General features: G+C 47.0%; 2 protein-coding genes across 2 annotated transcripts; both read right to left on the bottom strand.

The window, feature by feature from the left end:
* Window positions 1-5,541: 5,541 nt before the first annotated feature.
* Window positions 5,542-15,987, bottom strand: LOC140218954 (uncharacterized). Its single transcript, XM_072288686.1, has 4 exons — window positions 9,081-15,987; window positions 8,142-8,210; window positions 7,071-7,136; window positions 5,542-5,712 (listed from the first exon to the last, which is right to left on the bottom strand). Exons 1-4 carry the CDS (start codon window positions 9,252-9,254, stop codon window positions 5,608-5,610), a joined length of 414 nt encoding a protein of 137 aa, XP_072144787.1. The 5' UTR covers window positions 9,255-15,987; the 3' UTR covers window positions 5,542-5,607.
* An 87-nt stretch (window positions 15,988-16,074) lies between these two features.
* Window positions 16,075-25,961, bottom strand: LOC126521840 (GDP-D-glycero-alpha-D-manno-heptose dehydrogenase-like). The gene is made up of 2 exons (XM_050170555.3): window positions 25,855-25,961; window positions 16,075-17,585 (listed from the first exon to the last, which is right to left on the bottom strand). Exon 2 carries the CDS (start codon window positions 17,582-17,584, stop codon window positions 16,649-16,651), a length of 936 nt encoding a protein of 311 aa, XP_050026512.2. The 5' UTR covers window position 17,585; window positions 25,855-25,961; the 3' UTR covers window positions 16,075-16,648.
* Between the last annotated feature and the right edge of the window lie 485 nt (window positions 25,962-26,446).

Genomic DNA, 26,446 nt, shown 5'->3' with positions numbered 1-26,446 from the left:
CGTATGTGCGTAGCACTCGCTTGCGTGACAAGTGCTGGTCACTGAGCCCGCTCCGAAATACGAATGTTGCCAACTGGTCACGCGGTGTTGGTTCCTTCTCTGGAGATTCGATGTTCGGTAATGAGAAACTTGCTTCCTCCACATCGGCCGGCGATTTCTTGCGGTTGCCGTCTTCGGTGCGAGGTGGCGCTGGATGCTAATAGTCGATAAAGCCGGGCGCACGGAGCCAAGACAAGGCGGGCTCGAACTATCGCTTCGGCGATCACGCTTGCGCACGGCGCCTATCACACGCGTATTGACAGGTCATTTTTTTCCCCGAAGCAGACGTCACATGACGTTCGGCCATTACATTTATCACGATGCGATAGGGAGTCGTCCGTCGAGCTCAGGGAGCTGAGCAGGCTAGAAACCGGTCATTTTATTTGTGTGCCTCGAGATCAACAGCATGCAGAATTTGAAGATGTATATGTGTGTCTACATCTAAATAATAATAATAATAATAATAATAATAATAATAATAATAATAATAATAATAATAATAATAATAATAATAATAATAATAATAATAATAATAATATACGTTCGACTAGGAACACACGCGTACTGCAAGAAAAAAATGACGATCGTTTTGCGTGTTTTCTAGATCTCGGGAACGGTGAAGAAGGCGACGCCTTCGAGTGCGACGTCGTTATCTTAGACTGCTCCGTGTGGCTCGAATCTCGACTTGGTTCCCCGTAGTGTGTACATGGGTCCACATCATTGTCATGATCATTATCACCGCCATCGTCAGTACCATCTTCATGATGTTTTTTTCTGCGCCTCCCGCCATACGCTCAAAAACACGTATATGTTAGACCCGTGTTCAGAGAAACTGAATCTGTTTTCCTTATTAATTCCTGTTTTATGCACATTTTTACAGGATTCCCAATTCTGCTGAGAGACCGGTTTCAAGTAGTTAACGAAATTGTCCAACTTCAATTTCTAGCGTATTTTGTTTGAACATGATTCTCGATTTCTTGACCCACCGTGGTCGCACTGCTAGGCCCGAAGACGCACGATCTGATACCGGCCGCGGCAGCCGCATTTCGATGGGGGCAAAATGAAAATTAAAAAAAAAAACGAAAAAGAAAACAACACCTGTGTACCGTGCACTGTGTGTGCGCTGAAAAATTCCACGTGGTGACAATTCCAGGTGGAGTCGCCCACTACGGCGAGCCTCCATCATGAGATCTAGGTTTTGGCACTAAAACCCCAAAATTTATCTTGATTTCTACTTTTGGTGGCGGGAAGCCGTAATACGAAAAGTTAGTATTTCGTTTCTTTTTTTGATGGGTAGAAAATTTAAGTTGGTCTCCTTTAATTCTAGCAAAACATGTTGGGCTAGTCGGTGCATTGTATAAAAAAAAAAGAACCAGCCCCCCTCTACCAAAAAGAAGAAGCACACAGGAAACATGCATACAAAACATACATACATACATACATACATACATACATACATACATACATACATACATACATACATACATACATACATACATACATACATGTTGTATGTATGTATGTATGTATGTATGTATGTATGTATGTATGTATGTATACAAAATGTATGTACGGCCCATTTTAGAATTTGGATGTGTTTTATTTTCTGGTGCTCCAGCTTATAAATTACGTCCCCTTGTTCTACTTGAGCGAGAAGCCCTACGACTGTGTTGCGGATTACCAAAATATGTTGCCAATAACATATTACACCAAGAAGTCAGGTTGCCCTCAATATTGTGTAGATTTCGGTTACTGACGGTGCAAACAGTCTTAAAATTTTATGAATCCCCTATTACAAGATTGAAATACATATTCATTTCCCAGCCTGCACTTTTCTTCGGAGTACACTGGCATCGTTTTCATACACCACAGGTGGTCTTCGTACAAACATTGATAAATCCCTTAAATGTACGTCTCTGGGAGGTACCGCCTATTTGTGATGTGCGAGAGAACCTACAAATTATATATGATGACATCTACCCAAATAATGCAAAACATCTCCCTTATAATATATTAAACGGCTTATTACAGGACCATTTATTGAGTTTATCTATAAGTACGGTCATTGCGACAGACGCCTCACAGTATGAAGAAAAATCTGGAATTGGCATTTTCTCTCCCGCTTTAGACTGGTCATTTGCAATCAGGATTCCGGACTTCTATTCCGTATTTTTGGCTGAATTTCTAGCTGTAGTCCTTGCCTTACGCAAACTAAACTTGTCAATATCGGCGGTTGTAATAATAACAGATTCTTTATCCTTATGTTGCTCGCTCACAGCAAATGGTGTCACTAACCTTTTACGTACATTTCATTTTCTAGTGCCTGCCCACATAAATTTAATTAGATTGCTTTGGGTGCCTGGACATAAAGGATTAGTCATGAACGAAATGGCTGACAGTCTGGCGAGAGAGGCCCTCAGTATTACCATTACTTCCTACAATAGCTTACCTGACGGCTACTAGATTCAGGAGATATACAATTAGTCAAGACTTTTTGAACCCAGCTGTAGCTAATTTTTCAGAATATCGACACCTCCTATTCCCTTGGCCCAAAAATTCCTTTCACACCAGAAAAACTGAAGTCATCTTTACCCGATTACTTTGTCGAATACCAAAATTAAACTTCTATCGTCACAGGGCTGGTCTGGTGCCCTCCCCTCTGTGCCCAGTCTGTGGAGAAGATGAAACAATAGATCATTTTTTTCATATTCTGCCGCCATTTCACTTCTTTAAGAAAAAATCTAGAATCAAGATTTACACAGCTTGGTTTGAGCTTTTCAATTATAGATATCTTTCTCTAGGAGCCTCCTCTCTTGGAAAGTGCCACAGGGATATTTGCTCAACCGTGGAGGATTTTATAAGTGCTACAAAAAGATTGTCTTGAATTCTTAAACATTTTATTTTTCTTCATTTCCTCCAGTTAGCTTTACCAATTTTAGTCTTTTAATAAAGATAGCCTAATTTCACCCAAATCTTGGCCAATCCCCAACAGTGGGTGTGCGCCATCGCATAAGGAATACCATACCATACCATACCATACATGCAAGAAGACAGAAAGATGCTGGTCTTGTTTGTTTCCTGTGTGCGTCCTTTATTTCTTGGCTGGTTTTTCTTAATCTTTTCGCTCCTCCATTTTGATGCCAGACAATCCGCGCAAACTGGCTTACGCACCTCCTTTGATCATTCCCTTCATACCCGACGTAAGCGACAAGTAAGCGATCGCTGTGCTGCCCCCCCCCCCCCCCCCCAAAAAAAAAAAAAAAAAAAAAACGAACCTTACAGTTACTGCTGTTTGGGACAACGTTCATAAACGTTGGTCCGGGGCGCGTGGAATCGATACAGCTTTATTCTCCCGGTCCACTATCTTCCATCCTCTTTCTTTCGCGTCGGCGTTCGGTATTTATTCATAAGTGACTCCTTCCTTCGCAGAGTGTCAATCGCAGACTGCTGTCGTCGTCGCCCGCAGCAGACGACGCTGTTCGAGCTAGCACGTGCACAATGCGACTCGCGCTCCGAAGCGCAATGTCCCTAATGTCTCTTTAACGATTCTGCCCGGAAGCATATTGTCGGCCGCCGTCGGAGTTTCGTGGTGAGCCTGTCTGTTCGCTAGGGTGCGTTAGTACACCCATGGAGTGGGTTTTGCGCTTCTTTGACGCATTTCTTTTTGTTTGGCCTTTTATTATCGCAGGTTGGTTGTTCGTGCCAAGCAGGCGTAGCGTTTCACGATAAGAAACTTTGCCGCACCCGGGGACGAGGCGAAAGCAAACAAACAAACAATCGAAATAAAGAAAGAAAGAGTAATCATGTTCTGGAAGATCGCTGCATACGTTAGGCCGTGCACGCAGGATAGGCTAGGGGATTTCGTCTGGAGTCGTGCCACGGTTGCGAAAGAATGACACGCTGCAAAAAAAAAAAAAAAAAAAAAGAATGCTCGGCTTGTTATCGGGACAACATCGTATGCTGGGACAAGAAAAATGGTCATGCAGATACGCAGGTCTATAGGAGCTTTTTGTATCTATATATGCGCGGAGACTCGACTAACTTTTGAATATAATTGAAAAAAAAAAATATGAGAAAGAGCAGAACATCGCGAAAACGCAGAGGAGACTGCTTGCCAAGATTGAGGTTATAGTTTGCGGTTTAAGACGTGTACCGTAGGTGTTCCAGAACACGATACTGATGATGTGGTATCGCTTTGCTTATGCATATACACGTACACGGATGGATAGACAGATGCTCCTGAGACCTAAAGCGTGGACAGCACAGCAACTAGCGCTCAAATGAGGTAGGCCTTCACGTTTTTTATTCAAATAAACATCTATGCGGCTCGACAATCTTGACGCAAAAAAAAAAAAGAAACGTGAAGCTTTTTTCTAAACTTTCTTTTTGTCCATAAGATGGGGGGGCTCTGGTTGCGTGTGCACATTCTTTTTGAGAATTTCTCTATGTGTTGTTTTTGTTATTTTCTATGGGGGAAGTGTTTTTACCAAGTGGTACCAATATGGAAGTAAAAAATAGCTATATATGCCTTCGGTGGCTCGGAACTGGCTAGCTTGCATCGTGCGCTGGCCGTCACAATTACGCGTGTGATTCTCTTTTTGCTTAGCTTTTTCTACGTGTCAAAACTGAATTGAGAGATAGATAAGTGTTTTTAAAGGTTCTAATAAAGGATAGGCTATTGCCGACTTTCATCGCTTTGCATAGACAGTGGTTGCGGTACAGCAGCGTTTCAGTTTTTCTTTCTTTTTTTTGCTGCCCCAAGCAACTTAGAACGGTTGCTCCTCCCCCCACTGCGGCACCAAATTTAGGTGTGTCACATTGCGAAATTAGGCTATAGTTTTGCGTGGCTTTAGCAACTGTATTGTAAAATAATCACACACCATGTAAGTTTCCGGACGTTCGTTTACTATTCGGTGAACAGTCATCCATAGAAAGGGAGCGCATAACAATGCGCATGGAATCCAATTTGCATCCAAGGGAATATAACTTTGCCTGTGGCCCACAGGTGAATCGTGATTGTGAAGGTGGACGGCGACGACGTGCACGTTTACATGCTGTTGGCCACCCTGTGATGCCACCCTATATAGGCGGTCGCCTGTTTTGTCTACAGGACGGAACACCCCTTTAGCAGACTTTGCAAGCAGTTCATCGCTAAAACATTCGCAGTGTTCACTTGAACAACAGCTCTTTATTAAACGGGATCGAACCAGGGACCTCAAGCTCAGCGGCGCATCGCCATAGCCGCTCCGCTACCGCGGTGACTGGTGTCCTCTGGCAAATTTTGCACTAAACTCGATGGTTCGGCCTAGCACCACAGTAGGAGTCACCACGACGTCCACTAGAGGAGCATGGGAAGGGTCGAGGTGTGGCACAAGTGCGACTTAGTAATCTGGCTTAACGTGATAATCCTCCTAGCGCCCCTTTAAAGAGGAACGAGAGGACAAAACAGTGAATGCGAACGCAAGTACGGAGGTTTGGACAGTGCTCCTTTAAAATGGTATATTCTGAGTCTTTATTGAACTAAAACGTCGAAAAACGTTGCTTTCACGAGGAGACCTTATCCGAGGTTCACCGGAACCACACGAAGCTGTATATGTATTGCCGGCCGAAGGCAGCCAGGTAGTCGACAACTTCCAACGGCAGCTTGACGGCCTCGCTATTGCGCAGGCATGTCTGCAGGAACAACGGAAAATTTGCATGTGTGAGCATCAAGCAAGAATGAAAGATAAGGTTAGTAGACGATAGCGTAAACTGCGTGGCAGGTGAGATTTTAGCGCTCGAAGGGGCCCCTGCACTGATTCTCACGGGCCAGCCAGTTCTATAGACATATGTATTCCTTGAATCTCACGCGTATGAGCGCTCTGGAAAATATAATTGACGTTTTCTAACGCAAGCGGCAGTTATTTAACGAAGGAAATAGAAAGTACAGGCAAAAGAAATGAATAAGTTCGAGTCGAATGATTGCAGGTTTTACTGTTATTTTTACTCTACTGTCTAGCGAAACAGTGGCGATTTACAGAGCGAAGAGCACCGCGACCAAGAGCTACAAAAAAAGTGAGCACCGGAGATCTCACGCTATCTTCGGAGTTGCAGAAAAAGACAGCGCCAACCTTTGCACGTAAATGAAAGCACACGAAGGCCTTAGTATCACCAGCAGAGCAAGTGTCCTAGGCGATGAAGGCTGGTAATCAACCTTCACCTGCACCCTTTTCATTTTATTATTCTTTTTCTATTCTTCTGCCCACATTATTCTTGGGCATTTATTTCCCTCCATCCCATTCCCTGCAGAGCAACGTGTAGCACCTCTGCTTTTCCACGAAGAACCCTCTCTCTCTCTCTCTCTCTCTCTCTCTCTCTCTCTCTCTCTCTCTCTCTCTCTCTCTCTCTCTCTCTCTCTCTCTCTCTCTCTATCTCTCTCTCTCTCTCTTATGTTTAGCAGCACCCTCTCTCTCCGCCCCTCTCTGTAGGAACGTGCATCCTCGGCTCCAAATTCCTACTATTTGAACATTGAACGTTGTTGCATCTCTTCGCTGACTCCACCAGAAGATTCCCGCCACACAGTGGTACAATCTTGCCGAACAATTCGGTGTGATTCCAAGTAAATGAATAGGCTTTCTGCATTGATATTATGAAAACGATGTTCATGTAGATAACACATAACTCGCGCTGTCTTCAGACAGACTATACGGAAACACAGCGACGCATTAGGGAGCTCCTTTGCACACATTGCATATGAAGACTTCCTATGCCATAAATGGTATACTTCTCTAAGAGGCTTCCTTAGCTCCTTTACTTACAGCATGTCTCACAGTGCACAGGGGCCTTATGCCACTATAAAAGCAAATTTTAGTTTTAAATCTGTGCTGCACCCTTACTCAGCTGACGACCCTGTCACTATCAGTGACCGTGTTTTTTTTTACCGTGTTTTCCATCCTTTATATCTTTTCTTCTTTTTTGCGCTGACGTGTGCAAATGCACATGTCTTATGGAGTGCTGGGAGAGGACACGAACCAAGCAGCGATGCAACTTACCATAAACTGGACCATGGCGTATGACTGCTTGGCAGAAATGTTCACGGATGCGTGGAACACACTGTTCTGCATGCAGCGAGCAGCGACAAGGGGATCAGAGGGAAGAAGAGGAAACATTGGGCACGTTGGATGCGGTTCGGATAGGCTGACGACATTTGTACAGTCACCGATGCTCTCCGATTCCCAAGCATTACTAATACAGAGCTTAATGAGTTGCAAGGAAATGAAATATTATAGCCCTAAACCGTCTGTCACATGTCATTTTCCATCGGTTAAGTAGCTCTCCACTGAAACCATTTAGGGGCATATTAAAAGCACGAACTGAGCCAATAAAATGTGGCTTTCTTGAGGAATAAAATCTCTTTCGAATGTAGACTCTCGCGGTTGAACCAAGACACTGATGACACCACCGTGTGACGTCACATATAATAAATGTTTCTTTTTGGCTTGGGTCGTTTTTCGACATCAAATGTGTGACGCCACAGGAAGGTGCTCGTAAAATTTGAAAGTGGTGCCGCCTCGGGTATTTTACATTTAAGCCATTTTCTAGCATGGCATTTTCGTATTATATTTCGAATTTCAGAGCTGCGATCTACATGACGGGCTTGATTTCTTTTTTTTTGCGTATTTCATTCAGCAATGTTGACGCCGGTTAGTTTTTACTTACAATCACACTCTCTTATGTTCATCAGTGTTGAGTGAATGACCGGCCGTTAGGCAATCGAAGCATTTAATCACATAATTTAGATCTGTTGACAGTTTCTTGTAAGTAAAAAAAGAAAAGAAAAACTGGAAGGTGCCTATATCTTCTTATGGCAAGCAAATCGCCCCCTGGAATCTCTCCGATAACAGTATGTTTTTGGAGTAATATGCCTGTAGTCAAGCGCACGCGTAAAAAAATTACGTGTGAGATCACCACTTCGTTACCTGGTCCTTGAGCGCAGCAGAAAAGCAGTCAAAAAGCTGCAAAAACACGCACACAAGAATAATCGAAAAGGCCAACTTCATAACTTAAAAGTAGACATTTTCAACCCGAGATCACTAACACGATCTAGCAGTCGTAATTGTTACCTCACTCGTTGTTTTGGCATCAAGCGACGCCCAACACGCACCGTAGACACGGCACGATGCCGTCACGACCTATAAAAAAGTGGTGTTGTCAAGTTGAGTGGTGAGGGATTTTCGATTATCATTAAGCGCCTATAATGACCACCCAGTTTAAAGCACAGGTACAATAACTACCACTGTTGAACAAATACACTTAGGAGACTTATCACCGAGTGAGATGACGATATTTAATTTAATTTATTACATCAAAGACCCACTAGAAAGCGGGTATTACATAAAAGGGGGAGAGGGGGTCATACAGTAGGGGAACGGAAAATTGCTACAAGTCTCCATATACGAAAGGCACCATTTACGGGGCATGGCAGTAACATGCCGAAAATAACAGTCGCATATTTTAATATCAACTTTGTATTTGATAAGCTCACAAGGCGTTGAAGGCACTGTGTTTTTCTGCAGTCAGCTGGCCCACGTGAGTTCCTGCGAAATTTTTGGGCGGTTTCCTGTGTGTGCCAGGTCGCTACCGAATCTCCTCTTCTCGACCGTTACCTGTCACCCTTATTTAATCCGTTTGCTCCTTCGCCAGCAAAGCAGCCGCTGTTATTATGGGGCTAAATTTCGTAACGATTCCTTCCTAGATTTCTTATCATCATTCGTTGTTCACTCGCATGACTTTCTTAATCGCAAGCATCGACGATTCGGCGCGACGAATTGGGTGCGTCGCTGTCTTTCCAATTTTGTGCGTCATTTTCAACTTTCGGACTGCTGATTATTATAATTGAAGCAACCCATGCCTGGCTCCCGCAAACACGAACGTAGGTGCGAGCTACGGCTCGTATCGGTAGGTTTTCGAAGATATTAAACGACTACCATAAAACAGCGCGTCGTTCGCGTGTTTCGAGGAGCTAGTGGGTTCGTGCAAATCAGCCAAACAAAACCACCTACTCTCTGCACGTTTTGTCGAGGAAGCAGCTTCAGTGCGCCGTGAAATGTTTTGCCGCACATATCAAGTACTTCTTTAAATATTCCTTTTAATTCCAATAACTTCTTTCCCTGTGCTGGAAAAAGAAAACGGAAACGACGGGTGAAGGCGAGATGAGAATGGTACAACGCGTCCATTAAATTTCCCCATACCCTTCCACTACAGCTTGTCGCACGTCCCAGGCTCTTTCAATAAATAAATAAATAAATAAATAAATAAATAAATAAATAAATAAATAAATAAATAAATAAATAAATAAATAAACTCGTTATTGAAACGGACTTCCACATATATTAGACATAATTTAGTACACAATCGTTTAAAAATACTTCATCATCCTGCACTGATTTCGCATCAGTTCCGTAAATATATTAGCAAGTAAGCATATTAGCAACAGTATGCTGAAGGCTTCAGCAGCGATACATAAATGCATCGTATCGGTCAAGACTGGCGCGTTCATCGGCCGCATCATAAACGCCTCGCTCGAGGACAGAGCTCGCGCTCCCAGTGCTTGACTCTCGACCAACAGACGTTCCCGCGTGTCATTCTTTTGTGGTCATTAAACCGTCTTACCAAATAAATAGATAACAGATCGATTACATCTGCAGGCAACAGGCACTCGCAACTATCGATCGGAAAAAGAAGTATACAGGGCTCACCGACTTGAAATGGTCTGCAGCAGTGAACGTAGCCACCTAGCACTACAAACAGGAAAACGAACAGTTTGCACTGCGATTTGATCGCCATGTTTTTGGCGAGAAAAATAATGCTTGCCTACAAACTCGTAGTTGCGTCCCTTTTGTCCTGAGCGCTCAGATTCGAAGCACCCAATGTTTTAGGACGTGCGAAGGGCAGAACAGAAAGTAAGAGAGGGCGACATGTGTAAGAGAGGATGACATAGAGGACGGAAAAAGGCAGTGCGGTGGCATGTGGCGCATACGACGATGATGAACTGCTGTGAGCTGCGCGTACGTTTTGCCCTTATACAAGCAGAAGACGCGGGCAGGACGCATGCGGCTTGGGCACGGGCCAGAAATTTTTGTGACATTACTTTGATTTCCAATTGACTTCAAAAAGCTCACTTTTAGATATCCTGTGGAAGTTTGGCAAGTCACTGGCAAGATTCGTAAATAATGGGCGTGGGAATCGGAGCTTGTACGTGCACTGCCTTTTGTATGTTTTGTAGATTTCTCTGTCTGGACACTGATCAAGTAATTGATCGTGCGCAGGTGCATCGGCGAAGGCTAACTACGAAAACGCGCGCGTTGCCACCGCTTTCTTGGAAACGTGAAGTTCGCTGTTGCCGATGGCTTTGACTGATCGGAGGGGGAAAGAAGGAATCTGCAAGCAGTGTGCATAGGCAGCTGCGCTGAACTAAGTTTGCGCGCTGCCGGACTAAAGCTTTGGGAGACAGGTTGCGGGCCCGTATGATTTTGCTTCTTTCCAATAGCGTTTCAGAAAGACGAATGCCTCCGTAGGCGTGCAGGGCTACTTCGAAAGGCCAAGCGTGCGATGCGGTGCAAAACGCGTCCTCGATCGACTACTGCTTTCCGGCTCGCATTTCAGTTTACGCTGTGGAGACACGCACAGCTTAGTCGTTCTGCTGCGTTATTGCTCAATCCAGACTGCGCAGTATAAGAGGTAAGCATCTTCAACGACTTGTACTGTAAAATTGTGATAATATCTGCGTGTGCGTGCCGAGGTACAGCGTTACAGCAAAATTCTGCCCGTGGAATATATACGGTAAGAAATACGTGGGCAACGATTTGATTTTTGCTTTTGTCTTCTTGTTTGTTCTTTAACTGTGCAATAAGTGCAATGCTTATGATTAGCAGCAATATCTCCTAAGGCGTCGATATTGAGTTTTTATTTACATTTTGTCGCAATGCAGATGTACATGGGATGTCTTCACGTTCTATCTCCATCAGAATGTCGCGACCGTGGTTAAAGATCAGGGGCCGAATTCACTAATCTTACATTGTTCGCAAGTGCTTTTTTTTCCTTTTTTTTTGCCCAGAGCCTTTGTTAATTATATGTCCAGCGTCAGGGTCGCCTGGAACTTGCTCTTTCTAGTTTTAGTTTAAGAACATCTTGTGAATACGATTGTCCAGAACTTTGTGCGCCGATTTCTGTTTCCCTATTCATCTTCCTACCTTCCTATACTTTTTAATCCCTCTTTCCCTTCTCCTGGTGTAGGGTAGCAAACTTGCACCTCCCTGCCTTCCCGCCTCACTCTGCTTTTATCTCTCTCTCTAACACTCTTTCTAGAGCTTCAAGGGCTGCCTGCCGTCTGCTACCTGTTGCGTTACATGCTATAACGCTGGCCGTGGCATCACTGTACGGACGGATTCAATTTATTTCTCCAGCGCATGGACACAATATCTGTCGCTATTGGGACAAGTTGTGCCAGACGACGTCACGCCATACGTATGTGGAAGCATCTCGGAAAGTTGTCAGTCGATAGAGAATGCGACCGCATGCGTCGGTCTTGTTTCCAGCACTCGCAGGGGCGAAGCTCGCGAATCGTTCTGATATTGTTTTGCAGCATGATGGGCCCCATCTTACCGTCACGCGCGATCAGAGATGAAGCCTGCGCTTAAAGCGCATTCGGAACGCTTGTCGCAGCGTCTCTCAAACATGGTTACCTCCGCGAGGAGACTCGGCAGCGATTGTCGTGTAATGGGTACGCATGCGTGGGACGTGCATTAGATGACAATGCCGATATAGACATAGTTACGGATGAAGCCGCGTGCTACTTGGACAATCTTCAATCTTTCATAATGCCTCCTCGCCTGTTATTTTTCTAATCTCGTTTTTCTTTCTATTCATCTGACGCGACGCATTTACTTCCTCGGTTGAAATGGCTTAGATGCCATCCCGCGGTCGAAGCGATCCCCTACTCTGCCTCGTCGATAACTGCCGCGTCATCACCTCGAAGTTCTACTTGGCCGATGCTTAGCGCTCGCTGGCGTTCGACGATTTGCGTTTGGGGCGGGGTTTGTCGAACTCGAATTCAAAGCTGTTGCTCGTTTGTTTAGTCGTGCTGCTCGATAACTCAGTCAACCATCGCTGTCGGGAGACGGATTCCGCTATCTGTTTCGCTGTAGATAAAATCTCGCCGTGTTTGCTACAAGGTGCAACAGATCCAAAGGCAAACCAAAGAGAACTATTGACCTCTGTTAATGGGTTATGCGCACCAAGGAGTTATTAAACTGCAGTGCTTATCGTGAGAGGAGTATCGGCAAACAAGGAGGGAAGTAAAGACTAAAGGCAGTTGTCGAAATCTTTTTTTGAAATTCACACATCGGCGCCCCATGACGTCAGAGCTTCTAGCGGAGTTAGCTTGGCGCTCACAGGCACCCGTTGCTGTGGCGACCTTCGGCGTCGTACCTCGTAACCGAGCGAAAGAGCAAAATGAAGGGTGAGAGCGAACGCGGAGCACAGCGGGAGATGAAAGACGGTGATAGCGAAGAGAACGCGAGGAGGAAAGCGGAGGAAGAGGTTATGGCGAAAGCGTGAGAAGAAAAGCGTAGTGCCGCGCAAGACGCGCAAAGCGGCGACGATGGCTACGAGATGGCGCCAGAGTAGCGCGTGTTGTCTGTTCACCAAAGCTCTGCATGAGCGGAGGTCTGTCTGCGGCGGCTGCTGTGAATCGCGCCCATGCGTTACCCACGCGCTGCCTGTCGCGATCTCCCGATTAGCGACGCAGTCGCACCACACTTCGCTCCGTTTGCAACGTGCCGCACGAGGCAGATTCTCCGTGCCAGCAAATATATCGCGGAATGAAAACACGTATAGAGCTGCGCTCAAATTTCGCATTGAAAGTATCGTAACCGTTAATGAATTTTTATTGCGCCTTTCACCGCCAAGTAAAAAGCCAATGGTGATTGTTTACTGCGCACATCGAGGTCATATACAAAAATAATCTTATCATCATTATCATCATTGTTATCATTAACATATTTTACTATCAACGTAAGATACCTGCCAAATCTTTGGCTGGGGATTGCGGGTTGCAGCGCATCGTGGTGTGAAAATACTAGAGGTTCGAGACAATATAAGAAGCACAATATCGTGCAAACAACAAAGGTACGCCATCTTGTATGTAGATTAACAACACCTATTGAGATTTTTAGCACTCTTTCAAAAACAAATATTTAATTTAATTGCGTTCGCCCAAGGAAAACAATTCGTTCGGGGGCCATTGAATACTTGGTTCAAATAAACACGCGTGTGCAAGCTCTCAGGATCGCATGCTCACATTCTTTCGCATGAAGGATTCACGTATAGACTAAGTTCACAAGCACGTTTACGCGAGACGCGGACTTACTCAAGCGGTTAACGTTTCAGAATCACATTCTCATATTGAACGGAAAAGGAAAATAAGGCGCACGAGATACGTGTGTATGCCTTTGGTGCGGGGTGCGATGCAGCTCCCTCACTTCTTTTTTGTCTTTTTCTTCGACTTGAGTGTGGTGTCCCGTTCATGAAAAATGTGCTCCCGTGATTTGCGCCTCTGGCTCTCGCGTTGTGTTCCCATCGCTTCATAATACTAATCGCGGGCAACGAATCACACCGACGGTTTTCCCGCCTTCGTAATTCGCGCAATGGGGTCCAATGGCACGCGATCGATCGTCCACGCAGGCGCAGCGAAGGGGCGACTGAGATAAGTGGATAAGGTTTCCGCAAATGGGCAATCACGATAGCACCAGAAGCTTGGAATAACAAGCGAAGCGCAACAAGCACGTTATGGAAGATGGATGTCACTCGGTGCCACACCTATCACGTCGAAGTACACTTGGTCCGTTATTTATGCAGCCGCAGCCGATGTTCTACGGCGGTTATCGATCTAGTAGCGCTGTTCGGATGGGCGTCGGTTTCGGGGAAATGTTCGCGCGCCGTGCAAGAGTCGGATTTCGGGGCTTTCTTTTATGATTGTCATCCGAAGCAAGCGTATACGCGTGTCCGTGTTCCTGTTCCCGGCCGACCAAATCACGCTGGAGGTGAAACGCGTTGTGCGTGAATTACCGCAAAGCGCCGTTGCCTGTAATGACACGTAACTGCGTAATAATCCGATGTCTTTCCGCAAGAATAGTTGTATGTTAAAGATGATTGAGATAAAATGAGCTACAAGTCTATGGCAACAAATGCGGGCGATCATCTTGCGTTTGTAAGTATATAGGTGCGGCGTGGTTAAGTGCCTGCAATATATACCGCCACGTGCGGCGAATATGTAAGTGACAAAGACAATCGAGTAGACACACTGATGGAAACCGTATGCCTATCAGTGATCGTTAAGCCAGTAACTTCATGATAGGGTACAGAGGACAAGTGTCGTGTGTCACGAGTTAGATCGGGGCAGACACGTCTTCGTCGCCGCAGGAAATACGCTTGCTCAGCTTTTGGTGAAGCTAACGGCATTGATTGGTCCCGTATTGCTTATTAGCCACGTGGCTCTAACGGAAGTTTCGTCTGTGCAGGTATGCCCTTTACAAACCGCTTGCCTTTCTGAGGAGCAGAGCTCTTTTTCACACACCTGCTTATTTTGCTATACATGGCTGATAGGGTATACATACGTCTAACTTGTTGCTGTTACCACTGCTGTTACCCTGCTGTTGAGAATGTTTCTCCTATAGCATATGTCCCAACCTTCTTTTGCATGGTGCGATGAATGAACGAACCATCGCGTAGAATACGCGACCGAGTTCAATGCCACGGGTTGCTCTCACGCGTAATATCAGTATGGTTGAAATTGATAACTTGCGCATGTTATGGTCGGTATGTTCGAGATTAGTTGTCACTCGTATATTGTAGGTTCCGGCTCTCGATTTGGACGGCTTTTGATGGGCTCCGCCGGTGAAAACACATGCCCGTGAGGTCGATATCTGATGTTCGATAGCATTTTTCATTGGCAGGATCAAATCACAGCTCCTACAACGTGTTTAATGATGGAAGATGCGCGTCTCAGTCAATTTAATCAATAGATTTCCGACTGTGCAAGTAGAAAAAAAGTTGCTCTATAACAAGCAAATTGTTTTATCATATACCTGAGCGACGACTCGCCTGTCCATGACGCAAGAATTCAGCGTTTAGACTCAAGCATTTCACCAAGCCACTTGTTAAATGTTACGTAGGCGAGTAAACTTAGCCGGAGTAACCACTTCCAGTGAAGATAACGATGATGCACCATTATTACCGCTGCCCGCAAGCATCCCGACTAGCATCAATACTAAACTCAATATGGAAAATTCGTTCTGGCCACCTAGTTAGTTCAGATCGTGGAGAGACTTAACTGGATATGCGCTATACGCGGGTCAAATCCCGAGGACTAGGACAAATTTTTCAACTGCGAAGCTTTCTTATTGAGAAAACGCCAATGCGTTTCCTGTGTAGCCTCATGCCAGTTTCGAATAACATACTATACATATATATGTAGCGATACCATACCATTCTACAATACTATAGATTTAAGGCAAATATATGTCTAGAGGCGTTTCGCCTTAATGACATTTTGTTTTTTCCTTATCACACCTATTCTGTTCACTGGATGCCATAGTCGATGAACTTGTCGATACCATTTTAGTACGGGCAAGTAGGTGCATACTTAGAGGTTAGGCCGCTTCGCATCGAACAATAGCGCAGCGTTTAATGCCGATTTGAGAATCGCCAACGAATTGCTTCCAATGCACTTACGTGGTTCATTTCGGCCGAGTTTGCTTAAATTAAGTTTCATTTCCACCGACGAGCTCGTCAGTCTGAACAGCGATAACATTCACTCGCTGATTCGATTACATGTTTGATACCGCTAATCCTATTTGTACTCTCGAAGCTTGTTCCTAAGAGCCGACATCTCTGCCTTTCCTGCAAATAAAACCTGCGTTCTTCAAAAAGAAGAGAGTGGGTACCACAGCCACTGCTGCATAGCCATGGCACAGTTCCACATTAATCACACAGACGTTGCAACCAGTACAGTTTTATTTTCAATGCGTACAATGCATCTAATAGCATATTTGGACGCACCCAATGTGGTCGCAATATAGATTTCACGGTTTTGTCACCTGCGGCCTTACATATAGCACGCAAGCAAACAGCGCATTCATGGGCTAGTGGGTGAAATGCGTTAGCAGCGCCTTTATGCACACTACCATAATTCTGTGTCGAGTCGCCGGTATAACGCACGCAGACACTTCCTTTGAACTACACGGACCAAATACCATAAACCAACACAGGCTTCCCATATAAAGAGGCTTGCGCGTTCTTATTGTGATGTCACTACCATATAGGATGGCGCTTTTTTTTCTTTTCCATAGCAAGTCACGCTTTGCAAAATAGGAGCGTCGCCGTGGTCCCGCCTAAACATTTTTGGCTTTCCAGCCTGTACGTTCATGACGTCACGCCTCCAAGGAAATGTGCGCACTGAATCTGACATCGTGTGCAAATAGAAGCACACTGTCGATGATAGAGCCTTTATATATACCAGCTCGGTCCATAGCAGCGATAAGAGAGAACTGTCGGGGTGGTGGTGGGGGGGCTAGTTCGAGCACAGCTCGTGGGGCGCCATGAGGGGCAGCACTTTGAGCAGCTCGTCGACCCCTTGCTCGAGGGAGACGCTCGCTCGGAAGCCCAGCTCCTTTCGGATGCGCGCGTGCGACACGCGGTAGTCGCGCCTGTCCTGGTCTCGACCCGGCGCGCCAAGCAGCAGCCGCACCCCGCCGGCCCGCTCGCAGATGAGCCGCGCCAGCTTGGCCTTGGTCACGTTGAGCGTGTCGTCGCCCACGTTGAAGGCGCGACCGCGCACCTCGTCGTAGCGGTCGAGCGCCAGCACGAAGGCCCGCGCCGCGTCGCGCACGTGCAGCAGGGTGCGCCAGAAGTCCGGCTCGTACACCTCCAGCTCACCGTCGCGGAGCGCCCGCAGCGACAGGTCGTTGACGAGCAGGTCGACGCGCATCCGAGGCGCCACGCCGAACACGGTGGCGAGCCTCAGCGCCACGCCTCCGTGCTTGACGACCAGGTCTTCGGAGCGCTCCTTGGTGCTGCCGTACACCGAGAGGGGCGACAGCGGCGTCTCCTCGGTGCAGAGGCCGTCCGTGACGGCGCCGTAGCACGAGCCGGTCGAGGCGAACACCACCCGCTGCGAGGGCGAGAGCTGTTCGAGCAGTGTGCGCGTGCCGCCAACGTTGACGGACTCGGCGAGCTCGGGGTCGCGGCTGCACGCCGGGTAGCCGACCACGGCCGCCAGGTGGACCACGGCGTCGACGCCCTTGAGCGCGGACGCCAGCGCCGCGCCGTCCCGGACGTCGCCGCGCACGAGGCGAACGCGGTGGGCCACCGGCAGAAGCGGGCCCAGGCCGCGGGCGAACGTGTCGTACACGGCCACGCGCCAGCCGCGCTCCAGCAGGAGCGGCACCAGGCAAGAACCCAGGTAGCCCGCGCCGCCAGTCACCAGCACTTCCTCGGCCGCCGGCATCCTGCGAAACGCACCACCGTTCGCACGGAATCCTCCCGGTATGCAGCGCACTCAGCGTACGTGTATCTCGGCTGGCGTGACCGACACCGGCATTTCTGAGTATGCGTTATGCGTACTTGCTTCGTTATTTACGTATATTTTAGTTAGATAGGACATATATTCAGTGTGTGTGTGCGAGAGAAAGATATGGAGAGGGAGAGAGAAGGTGCACCGGCTGCTCGAAGTGGATGAACAATAAGGGCGCTATCAAAAGAACAAGAATTAATGCGATGTGCAAGTGAGTCCAATGCCTTTGTTGCTGGCACAAATTAGAATATACGCACATATACACACGCGTATGTTTTCGTCAAAGATAAAGAATCTGAAGCAGGCTATATGCTGACTCTTAGCATATTCGAGTGGTCGTTTCAGCGTTCGTGCTAGCCAAAAAAGAAAAAAAAAAGAAAGAACTCCCTGCTATAGTGGTGTTAATGAAATCAGATTATCACTACCGTACTCGGCTATTCTCGCAATACTGTTTTAAAGCTGTTCTTCACGACCTTCGTAGCACTGCCCGAACGCTCTCAACCGACAACGCGAATATTCTAATAAAAGCGCAGATGTGCACGTTGTATGTACGTAGTATAGAGAATTCTCCAACTGCTCTATAGTTTCGTTCGCTCTATTTTTGTCATGAGCGAGAAGTAGTCCGACCCCCCCACTGCAAGTTAATTTACGGTCTCAAGTATGCGTAATGGTGTAAATCAGTCTATAACTCACACTCTTAAACTCTTTCTGGGAAAACACCCGTGTACTTAGATTTAGGCGCACGTTAAAGAATCGGTCCAAATTTCCGTTGTCCCCCCCCCCCCCCCCCCTACGGCGTGCCTAATAACCAGATCATGGTTTTGGCACGTAAGACCCCATAATTTATTTTTAAACCTCTTTCTGGGTGTTAGTGTGCGTGAGCTATGGACCAATTTACATCTTTATGATGTTTAATGGTGTAAATTATTCAACAGTGCATAGTTGAGCCCCGGCACTCAGACGGAAACGAAAATTCCAACGGAGGCCTTCTGTCCAAAGAAAAACAAAAAACAAAAAAAGGACGAGTCACAGTTATAACTAAAGACCGGAGCTTTAGGCAAAATGTCTAAAAATTTTGCTTGCTGCCTTATTGTGACTATTTAACACATAAACACGAACTATGGGTCTAGAAACATTTTAGTGGCACTTTGATTGTGCATGTAGATGCCTATTTCGATGTTGTGGTGCCTACATTGGAGCTTCGGAGCCTAAAAATGCCTTTCTTTTTTCGTGTTTTGTCCCAGCCTCATTTTATTTATAATGTGACAAGCAGCTGGGAAAATCGGTCGAAGGCAGCCGATTACCACCACAAACGCCCGTGTAGAGGGTGTTATTAACAGCTTTTCCAGCTGGCGAGAGCATCACTGCGAGAAGAGCTCAAACTGCGCTACAGGCGACGATACACTTGAGAGTCGCTTGAGAGTCACTTGAGAGTCACTTATCCTACTCGCGCGCTCAGTTCACGTTTTTAGACGACATGATCGGGAAACTTGAATGCTCGGGCGCAACTTCGATCCCGGAACGTGGGGCTCATTTGGGACGTTCAGGAAACGTCCGCCACCATCCCGAATGGATTCGTTGCTGCTAGAGCTGAGCAAAATCAGTCTCGGACAAGAATTCTGGGTCTTCAGGTACTGAAAGAACTGTCAAAGCTTCTGACTAGTGAACATTCTGGAATTCCAGAGGGCTTCGCGTCATCGATTGTGCCGAAGTGCAAATATGTGCCCCTAACTTCGGTGGATGTTGGGCGTTCCTTTACTGCGTACAAACGAATACTCAGGGAAAAAAAGGGGTCGCAACAAACCAGAAAATAATGAGTTGGTGCTTGACTGTCACTGCTCTCACAACTTCTCTCGTGGTGTCTAATGGCACTAAATTTCAGCTAAACGTTGTGGCCGACGCAACTTGGCTAATTCCCTGTTATCTAGAAAATAAAGCGAATTTCACCAAATTGGGGTTTAGGGGGCTGTGTTTATTAAGAATAATAATTTATCCTTGAATATTCACAACGGAAGTTCTTGTTAATTTATACCATAGGTCTCTAAATGGCAGTTTTTTGCCTAAAACAGCACATTTTATTACCTGTACATCCGGTCTCTAGATATAACAAATCGAATTTTGTAAATATTTATGTAATATTAAACATCACAAGTAACAGATACGCTGCTATTTGATACGAATAGACGCGCATGGGATGAAGTTGGACTCCCGCACGACAGCGTTCACGTCCCACGTTAGGATGATTTAGCGCTAGAAGGATTTACACGAAACCCAAGATATTGTCACGTTGTAATGACTGAAGAACGCAGTAGCAAAAACTGTATCGCGAAACTAACGTTTATTGGGCGAGCCTTTGCATAGGAAAACAGGCTACACTCAAAGCACAGTGATGTAGCGGCGAGCACAGTCTGCCATCGGCGGTATCTGATCTGCGGGTCAGGCACCTCGGCATTTGTAAATGACTCGTCGAACGTTCCAGCGTAATCGCTGGCGCCCGCGTGCCTTGAAGCACTACACAATTGGAATCGCGCATACAATCTGATTAACAAAGTTCGGCGAGAATATACACTGCAGATACGGAATCAACGATAACAATAGAGTAAGTTACAAATCATGCAGGCGCGTCTTGCGCTGAGCGATAACATTAATTTAGAAGCGGAAGCACAGTCCCAGGAAAAAGAATAAATAAGTACACGTGTTAACGCCCCCTCCCCCCTGCCCAAATAAGCACCGTCGCGATGCTTCGAACACGGGAGCGAAAGCACACGTAGCAAAAAAAGATGACAGAAACTATGTCCCAGGGTTCGTCATCGTTGGTATAGAAAGGCTTAAGGCGCACAACATGAGCTACGTAAGGTCGCGAGCGGCGCCGCTTTGTTTGCAAAATGCCGTCTGACACAAACTCAGTCCACTGTGCCAATACGTCGGATGATCTTGTAGGGTCCGAAATACTGTCGCAAAAGTTTCTCACTAAGTATTCGTTGGTGCATCGGGTTACAAACCCAAGGCCGCCGGGCTGGTATTACACTTAGCGTAGTCGAAGATTGCAGTGTAGGCTGTCCGTCTTTTGCTGATTCTTGAGGCGCAGACGGGCGCGTTGTCGTGCTTCTTCGGCGCGCTGCAGATTGGCGGTGACGTCGGGATGCTCTTCGTCGGTGACGTGGGGCAGCATGACGTCGTCGTCGGGTGCCTTGCCTAAACCAGCTTGAATGGCGGGATCTGCGTTGTTGTACTGATGTGTTGTAAGCGAAGGTTACGTACGGATGGACGACATCTCACGTCTCGTGCTCCACGGTGACGTAGAGTCAACGACAAAATTTTACGGAACACGAAATCTGAGAACAAGCTGAATGTCTGTACAGCCTAACAACGCAGCATAGTATTCGTACTTACAGCCTTTACCAGTATATGGGCAAAAACATTGTGATGTTCAGTTTTACTCACTACAGGGTTACAGGCTGCTCGGAAATTGAACGTTTTCTGAGATCCCGCCGTCCGTAAACATTTGTGGTTGACTGTACATCCCTAACATGTTGGCGAACGTCTTGTTCAAGCGTTCCGTCAGACCATTCGTCAGTAAGTGGTAGGAGGTTGTCCTCCGATGTCTTGTCTGGCTATATTGCAGCATGGCTTGAGTAAGCTCAGCTGTGAAAGCCGTTCCTCTGTCGTTAATTGCGACTTCTGGCGCACCGTGTCGCAGCACGTTCTCGACGAAGGATTTCGCTACTTCCGCAGCACTACCTTTCGGCAGGGGGCTTTCGTTTCGGCGTCGCGGGTAAGGTAGTCGGTGGCCACGACGATTCATTTGCTTCCGGATGTTGACGTCGGAAACCGCCCCACCAAGTCTATGCCGATCTGCTGAAACGGTCAGCAAGGAGGCTTGATCGGCTGTAGGAATCTCACTGGCCTTTTCGGTGGTGTTTTGCGTCGCTGGCAGTCTCAGAACCTCTTGGCGTAATGGGTGATGTCGGAGTTCAAGCGTGGCCAGTAATACTTCTCATGAATCCCCGCGAGCATACGAAAAAAAAAAAAAACGAGATTCCCTGCCATTGGGTCATCATGAAGGGTGAGGAGTAGTACCTCTGGCCTGCTGTGCCTGATGATACTTCAGAACAAAGGATGCTTCACCGGCAGACATGCGGCTATCACGGGTGCTGGTCCCGCCTCATCATTCACTGAAGGCAGCTCAATCAGCGTCATTTGAGCCTTACGGACAGGCAGTCATGTTCCAGATCTTCGGCTGTTCGAGCGCCCAGAAATGACAGCTCGTTTCAAGACAACAACGTCGCCCCTACTGGCCATCACGAAGAGGCCACTGATCGATGACAGGGTCATTGTCGAGAACTCCCGGGGAAAACGTCGACGGCAGGTTCACAGTTTGCCACTTGGTTGCCTCGTATTGTGCAACGTTGGAGACACATGGGACGTTGGGACGTTGCCACGGGAGGTGGTGAACGATTCGGCGTTTGTGATTGACCATTGAATTCCCTCAACGAGGGAAAGAGGGAAATAAACGGCATAAAAAGCGGATCCGGACGGCTGTGAGGGAGGACGCTCGGACATACAAAGACTCTAGCATGTAGTGTGCTCTGATAGTTGGGACCATGTTTGTAAAACTGAATCATGTAATTTGAATATAAACCTTTCTTTTCCTCTTCTCTTAAACATTGCTCGCAACCCTTCTTTATCCCGGCACCTGGCAGGACACCATCCATGGTACCTTCCTGGCCGCACGACCCCCCGACTTTACGACAGGCTGCAGTGCTCAAGGCACAACCAGAACGTAGCTGGCGCGGACTGGCGAGAAGAATTTCTTTACGAGGACGTCTTTTTGCAGTGGATACGAAGATAATACGCACTTAAATACCCTTGGAACAAAGTGGGTCGTCCCTTCCACGAACTCGACAAGGCTTCTTAACTCTGGGTCTGCTCGTTGGTTTTCGGCGTAGTCGTTGGCACTTATTGTCCCTAGGAAAGAGACGCCGTCCTGGTTGTCTTGCGGCGGCGGGTCAATAGGAGCGCGGGAGAGGCAATCGACATCAGATTGTCTTAGTCCGGACTTGTATATCACAGTGACGTCAAATTCTTGTAGTCTGAGGCTTCACCTTGCTAGGCGTCCTGAAGGGTCCTTTAAGTTGGCTGGCCAATACAGTGCGTGATGACCGCTTACGGCATTGAATGGCCTTCCATATAGTTAAAGGCAAAATTTCGTGGTAGCCCTAATTATGGCAAGGCATTCTTTTTCCGTCGCTGAATAATTAGATTTCGCTTTCGACAGCGACCCGCTAGCGTAAGATATGACCCTTTCAAGCCCGTGTTTCTTTTGGACTAGGGAATCACCGATGCCTACGCTGCTTTCGTAGGTGTGGATTTCGGCATCGGCGTCTTCGTCATAATGCGCGAGTACTGGTGGTGACTGCAGGCGTAATTTATTTTTCTCAGATGCCTCGACTTGCAGTGCCTCCAACTTCAGTTCGACGTCGGATTTCGATAGAAGAGTCATATATGCGGCGATAGGAGAGTTCTTGACAAAGCGCCTATATTAGACACACATACTAAAAAACCTGCCCACTGTATTCTTGGCCACGGGCTGCGGAAACTTTGCAATGGCAGCTGTTTTCTGCGGATCAGGAATAACTCCTGACTTGCTGATGACCTGACCTAAGAACAGAAGTTCTCCGTAAGCGAAGCGGCATTTCTACGGCTTCAGGGTCAGCACAGATGACTTGATGGCATCTAGTGCTGTCACAAGGCGCGTAACGTGATCGTCTAAGTTTGAGGCAAAGACGACGTCATCAAGGTAGACTAAACAAGTCTGCCATTTCAAGCCAGCCCCCATACCGTGTTCATTGCAAACTTGAAAGTTGCGGGTGCCGATCCAAGACAGAATGGCATGACCTCGCATTCGTAGAGGCCATCAGGTGTGATAAAGACGGTCTTCTCTCAATCCCTCTCGTCGACTTCAATTTTCCATGAGCCCGTCTTGAGGTCCATCGACGAAAAGTACTTTGCGTTGCACAGCCGGTCCAGTGCGTCGTCTGTCCATGGGAGGGGGTATACGTCCTTCTTCGTCTTAGTGTTGAGGCGACAATATTCGAGACGCCCGCCGGCTTTTTGACGGCTGGATGATGTGGCACAGCATTTCGTCGACGTGTTGCCTTATGCTTTCACATTCCCGCGTAGAAGCTTTGTAAGGGCTCTGGAGGAGTGGTCGAGCACATTCTTCGGTTATTATGCGATGTTTAGCAACTGGCATTTGTCGAATCCTAGATGATGACGAGAATTAGTCCTTGCATTGCTTGAAGAGACCTTTCAGCCATGCTTGCTTATGCCTGGGAAACATCGGATTAATATCGAAGGATGGTTCAGTAACACGGAGCGTCGTGGCAGGTTCGACTGAATTCGAGAAAACCAACTTATCACTGACGGCTGTAACTTATTCCGTGCAGGCAATCTTCGTGCTCTTGCTCAGGTGTTTAAATTCTTGACTATTGTTTGTCAGCATTACTTTCACTTTTCTTCCGTGCAGTGGAGCGATTCCTCTTGCGACGTAAATTTCACGGTCGAGCAGCAGATGTTGGCCGCCCTCGAACAGGCCTTCTACGTCTGCGCTTGTTTCGGTGCCGACGGAAATAATGATACTGGAGCGAGGCGGGATAGCTGACTTTATCTTCGAGCACACTCAATGCATGTTGACTCGGAGAACTCTCCGGTGGTATCGCTTGGTCTTCGGATATCGTTCTTGACTTCAACTTCAAGCCAATGATTGTGCCGTGTTGATTCAGGAAGTACATGGCGAGAATGATCTCCCGTGAGCGCTGTTGGATGATAACGAAGGTGGCAGGGTAGGTCCGGTACATGAACGCAAATTACCTCCACTAGATGTCACGTGGTAGTGACGGTCAAGAACACAGTAGCAAGACTGTTAATGACGGAACTAACTCTTTATTGGGCGCCTCTATGCCCAGAAAAACAGAATGCACTCAAAACACAACGATAGCGGCGAAAACAGTTGGCGATTGTCGAAAATTTCATCTGCGGGTCAAGGGCCTCAGCTTTTATACATGAGTCCTCGAAGGTTCGGGAGTAATCGCTGGTGCCTGCGTGTCTTCCAGAAGGTACCACAGAATTCTCGTCGTGCATACAGTGAGATCACATAAGCTTCGGTGAGAACAGACAGCGAATAGAACCATCGATAAGATTCAAGAAACTTCCGATACCTGCAGGCGCGGCCTGCACTGAACGATAATTTAAGCCAGCAGGTGAAATACAGTCCCAGGATAAAGGATAAGTAAGTACCCGTGTCAGTACAGCGTAGCACGTAACTTTTAGGAAAAAGTGTTTTTGAGCAAGATGCTGCCCAAGGGCATGGACCACATTGTTGTAAGTAATATGCAGAATACGTGAGAACATGTAAACAGTCGTCGCTTGTTTAACACGAACGGACAACAAACATTCGATGCAGCTGGGTCTTTCGGCAGACTTAAATATTAAATTATGGGGTACTACGTGCCATAACTACGATCAGATTTTGAGGCACGCTGTAGTGGGGGACTCCGGAAATGTGAACCGCCTGGGGTTCCTTAATGTGCACCTCAATCTAAGTACACGGGTGTCTTAGCGTTTCGCTCGCATCGAAATACGGCCGCCGTGGCCGGGATTCGATCCCGTGAACCCATGCTTAGCAGCCCAACGCTATAGCCACTAAGCAACCGCGGCGTGTTTTCGGTAGACTCTGCCCCACAGTCATTGGTGCTTTATCGGTGTTTTGAGCAACAGAGGCCTCTATGCACCACTGTGAACTGACTCGACTATATTGATGCGAATTTGAATATAGACTCACGTGGTCAAGTAAGTTTTAATCGACACTTCTTATATACCTTGCCCTGCGCTTCTTTTTTGCCTCAATGCATAGTGGTAAGCTAGGTGTACCCGAATTCACAAAGTTTCTCGTTCGTGAGTACTGTTTGCAAGTGATCATACACCTTCACCAGCCCTTACAGTTCTAGCACAATAGTTTTTTTTTTTTTTCCTGAATACGAGCCGAGGAGTCTGGTCTGTCTCTCTGCCTGATTACCCCCCTCTTGAGCAAATGGGTAAACTTCTTAATTTGAAGGACATGTCTGAAAGTATCAAGCTTTTTCGACGAAGTCCACGTGCACTTCTTTACGTATATCGCGTGACAAACACGGGCCAGTACGTACCTTGTAGTCACACCGATAGTCGTCGGCACTCTGGGCTGTGTCGAGTTTACGCACGCACGCTATGCAGCCAGTTTATCGCAGTGGCGCTATCGGTCGGGTCATCCGGGTCGTTTCTCACTATTGTTCAGCGCCTCTATCGTGCGCCATAAGCATCGCGGAAGGCCTCTAGACGTCGTGTCAGCTGGTCGAAGTGGGTGTGGTACGTGGGAGGGGGGGAGGTCGCTTGCTTCTGCAAACACACATATACCGGCGCTGAGAGAGCAGACAATCAGAAAGGCCGGCTTCGGCCCTGATATCTTTCTGAGGACGCGCTATCACTCGGTGGAGCATGTCAAGGCGAGCAAGATGTCATTTGATGCCCTTTCGTTAATTTCACTGCGTTTCATTCGCGGTAAATCCTCCTCCTCCTCCAACAACAACAGCAACAACAACAATGAAGAAGGGAAACGAGAGAAAAGGAATCTAGACGATGCCGGTTCCGGATAATCTAGAGATTTTATTGTAATTAATTTTTTTTAAATTTTTCGTGCTCCGTCAGTGGTCTGAGTGGCGCTCCGATTACGCTATGGCCAGGATTGGCCGTTCGTGAGCG

Source organism: Dermacentor andersoni, chromosome 6 (assembly GCF_023375885.2).
Source record: "Dermacentor andersoni chromosome 6, qqDerAnde1_hic_scaffold, whole genome shotgun sequence".
Taxonomy (NCBI): Eukaryota; Metazoa; Arthropoda; class Arachnida; order Ixodida; family Ixodidae; genus Dermacentor; species Dermacentor andersoni.
This window is presented reverse-complemented; position numbering and strand designations above follow the sequence as displayed.

Bases quoted from the DNA above. Each gene is read 5' to 3' on its own strand.
- LOC140218954 (XM_072288686.1), bottom strand. From the start codon at position 9,254: ATGGACGCGTTGTACCATTCTCATCTCGCCTTCACCCGTCGTTTCCGT. The intron at 8,211-9,080 runs GTAGGTGGTTTT...ACTTTTTTATAG, and splicing joins CTCGACAAAACGTGCAGAGA to GTCGTGACGGCATCGTGCCG. The intron at 7,137-8,141 runs GTAACAATTACG...CGCTGCATGCAG, and splicing joins ATGCCAAAACAACGAGTGAG to AACAGTGTGTTCCACGCATC.
- LOC126521840 (XM_050170555.3), bottom strand. From the start codon at position 17,584: ATGCCGGCGGCCGAGGAAGTGCTGGTGACTGGCGGCGCGGGCTACCTG.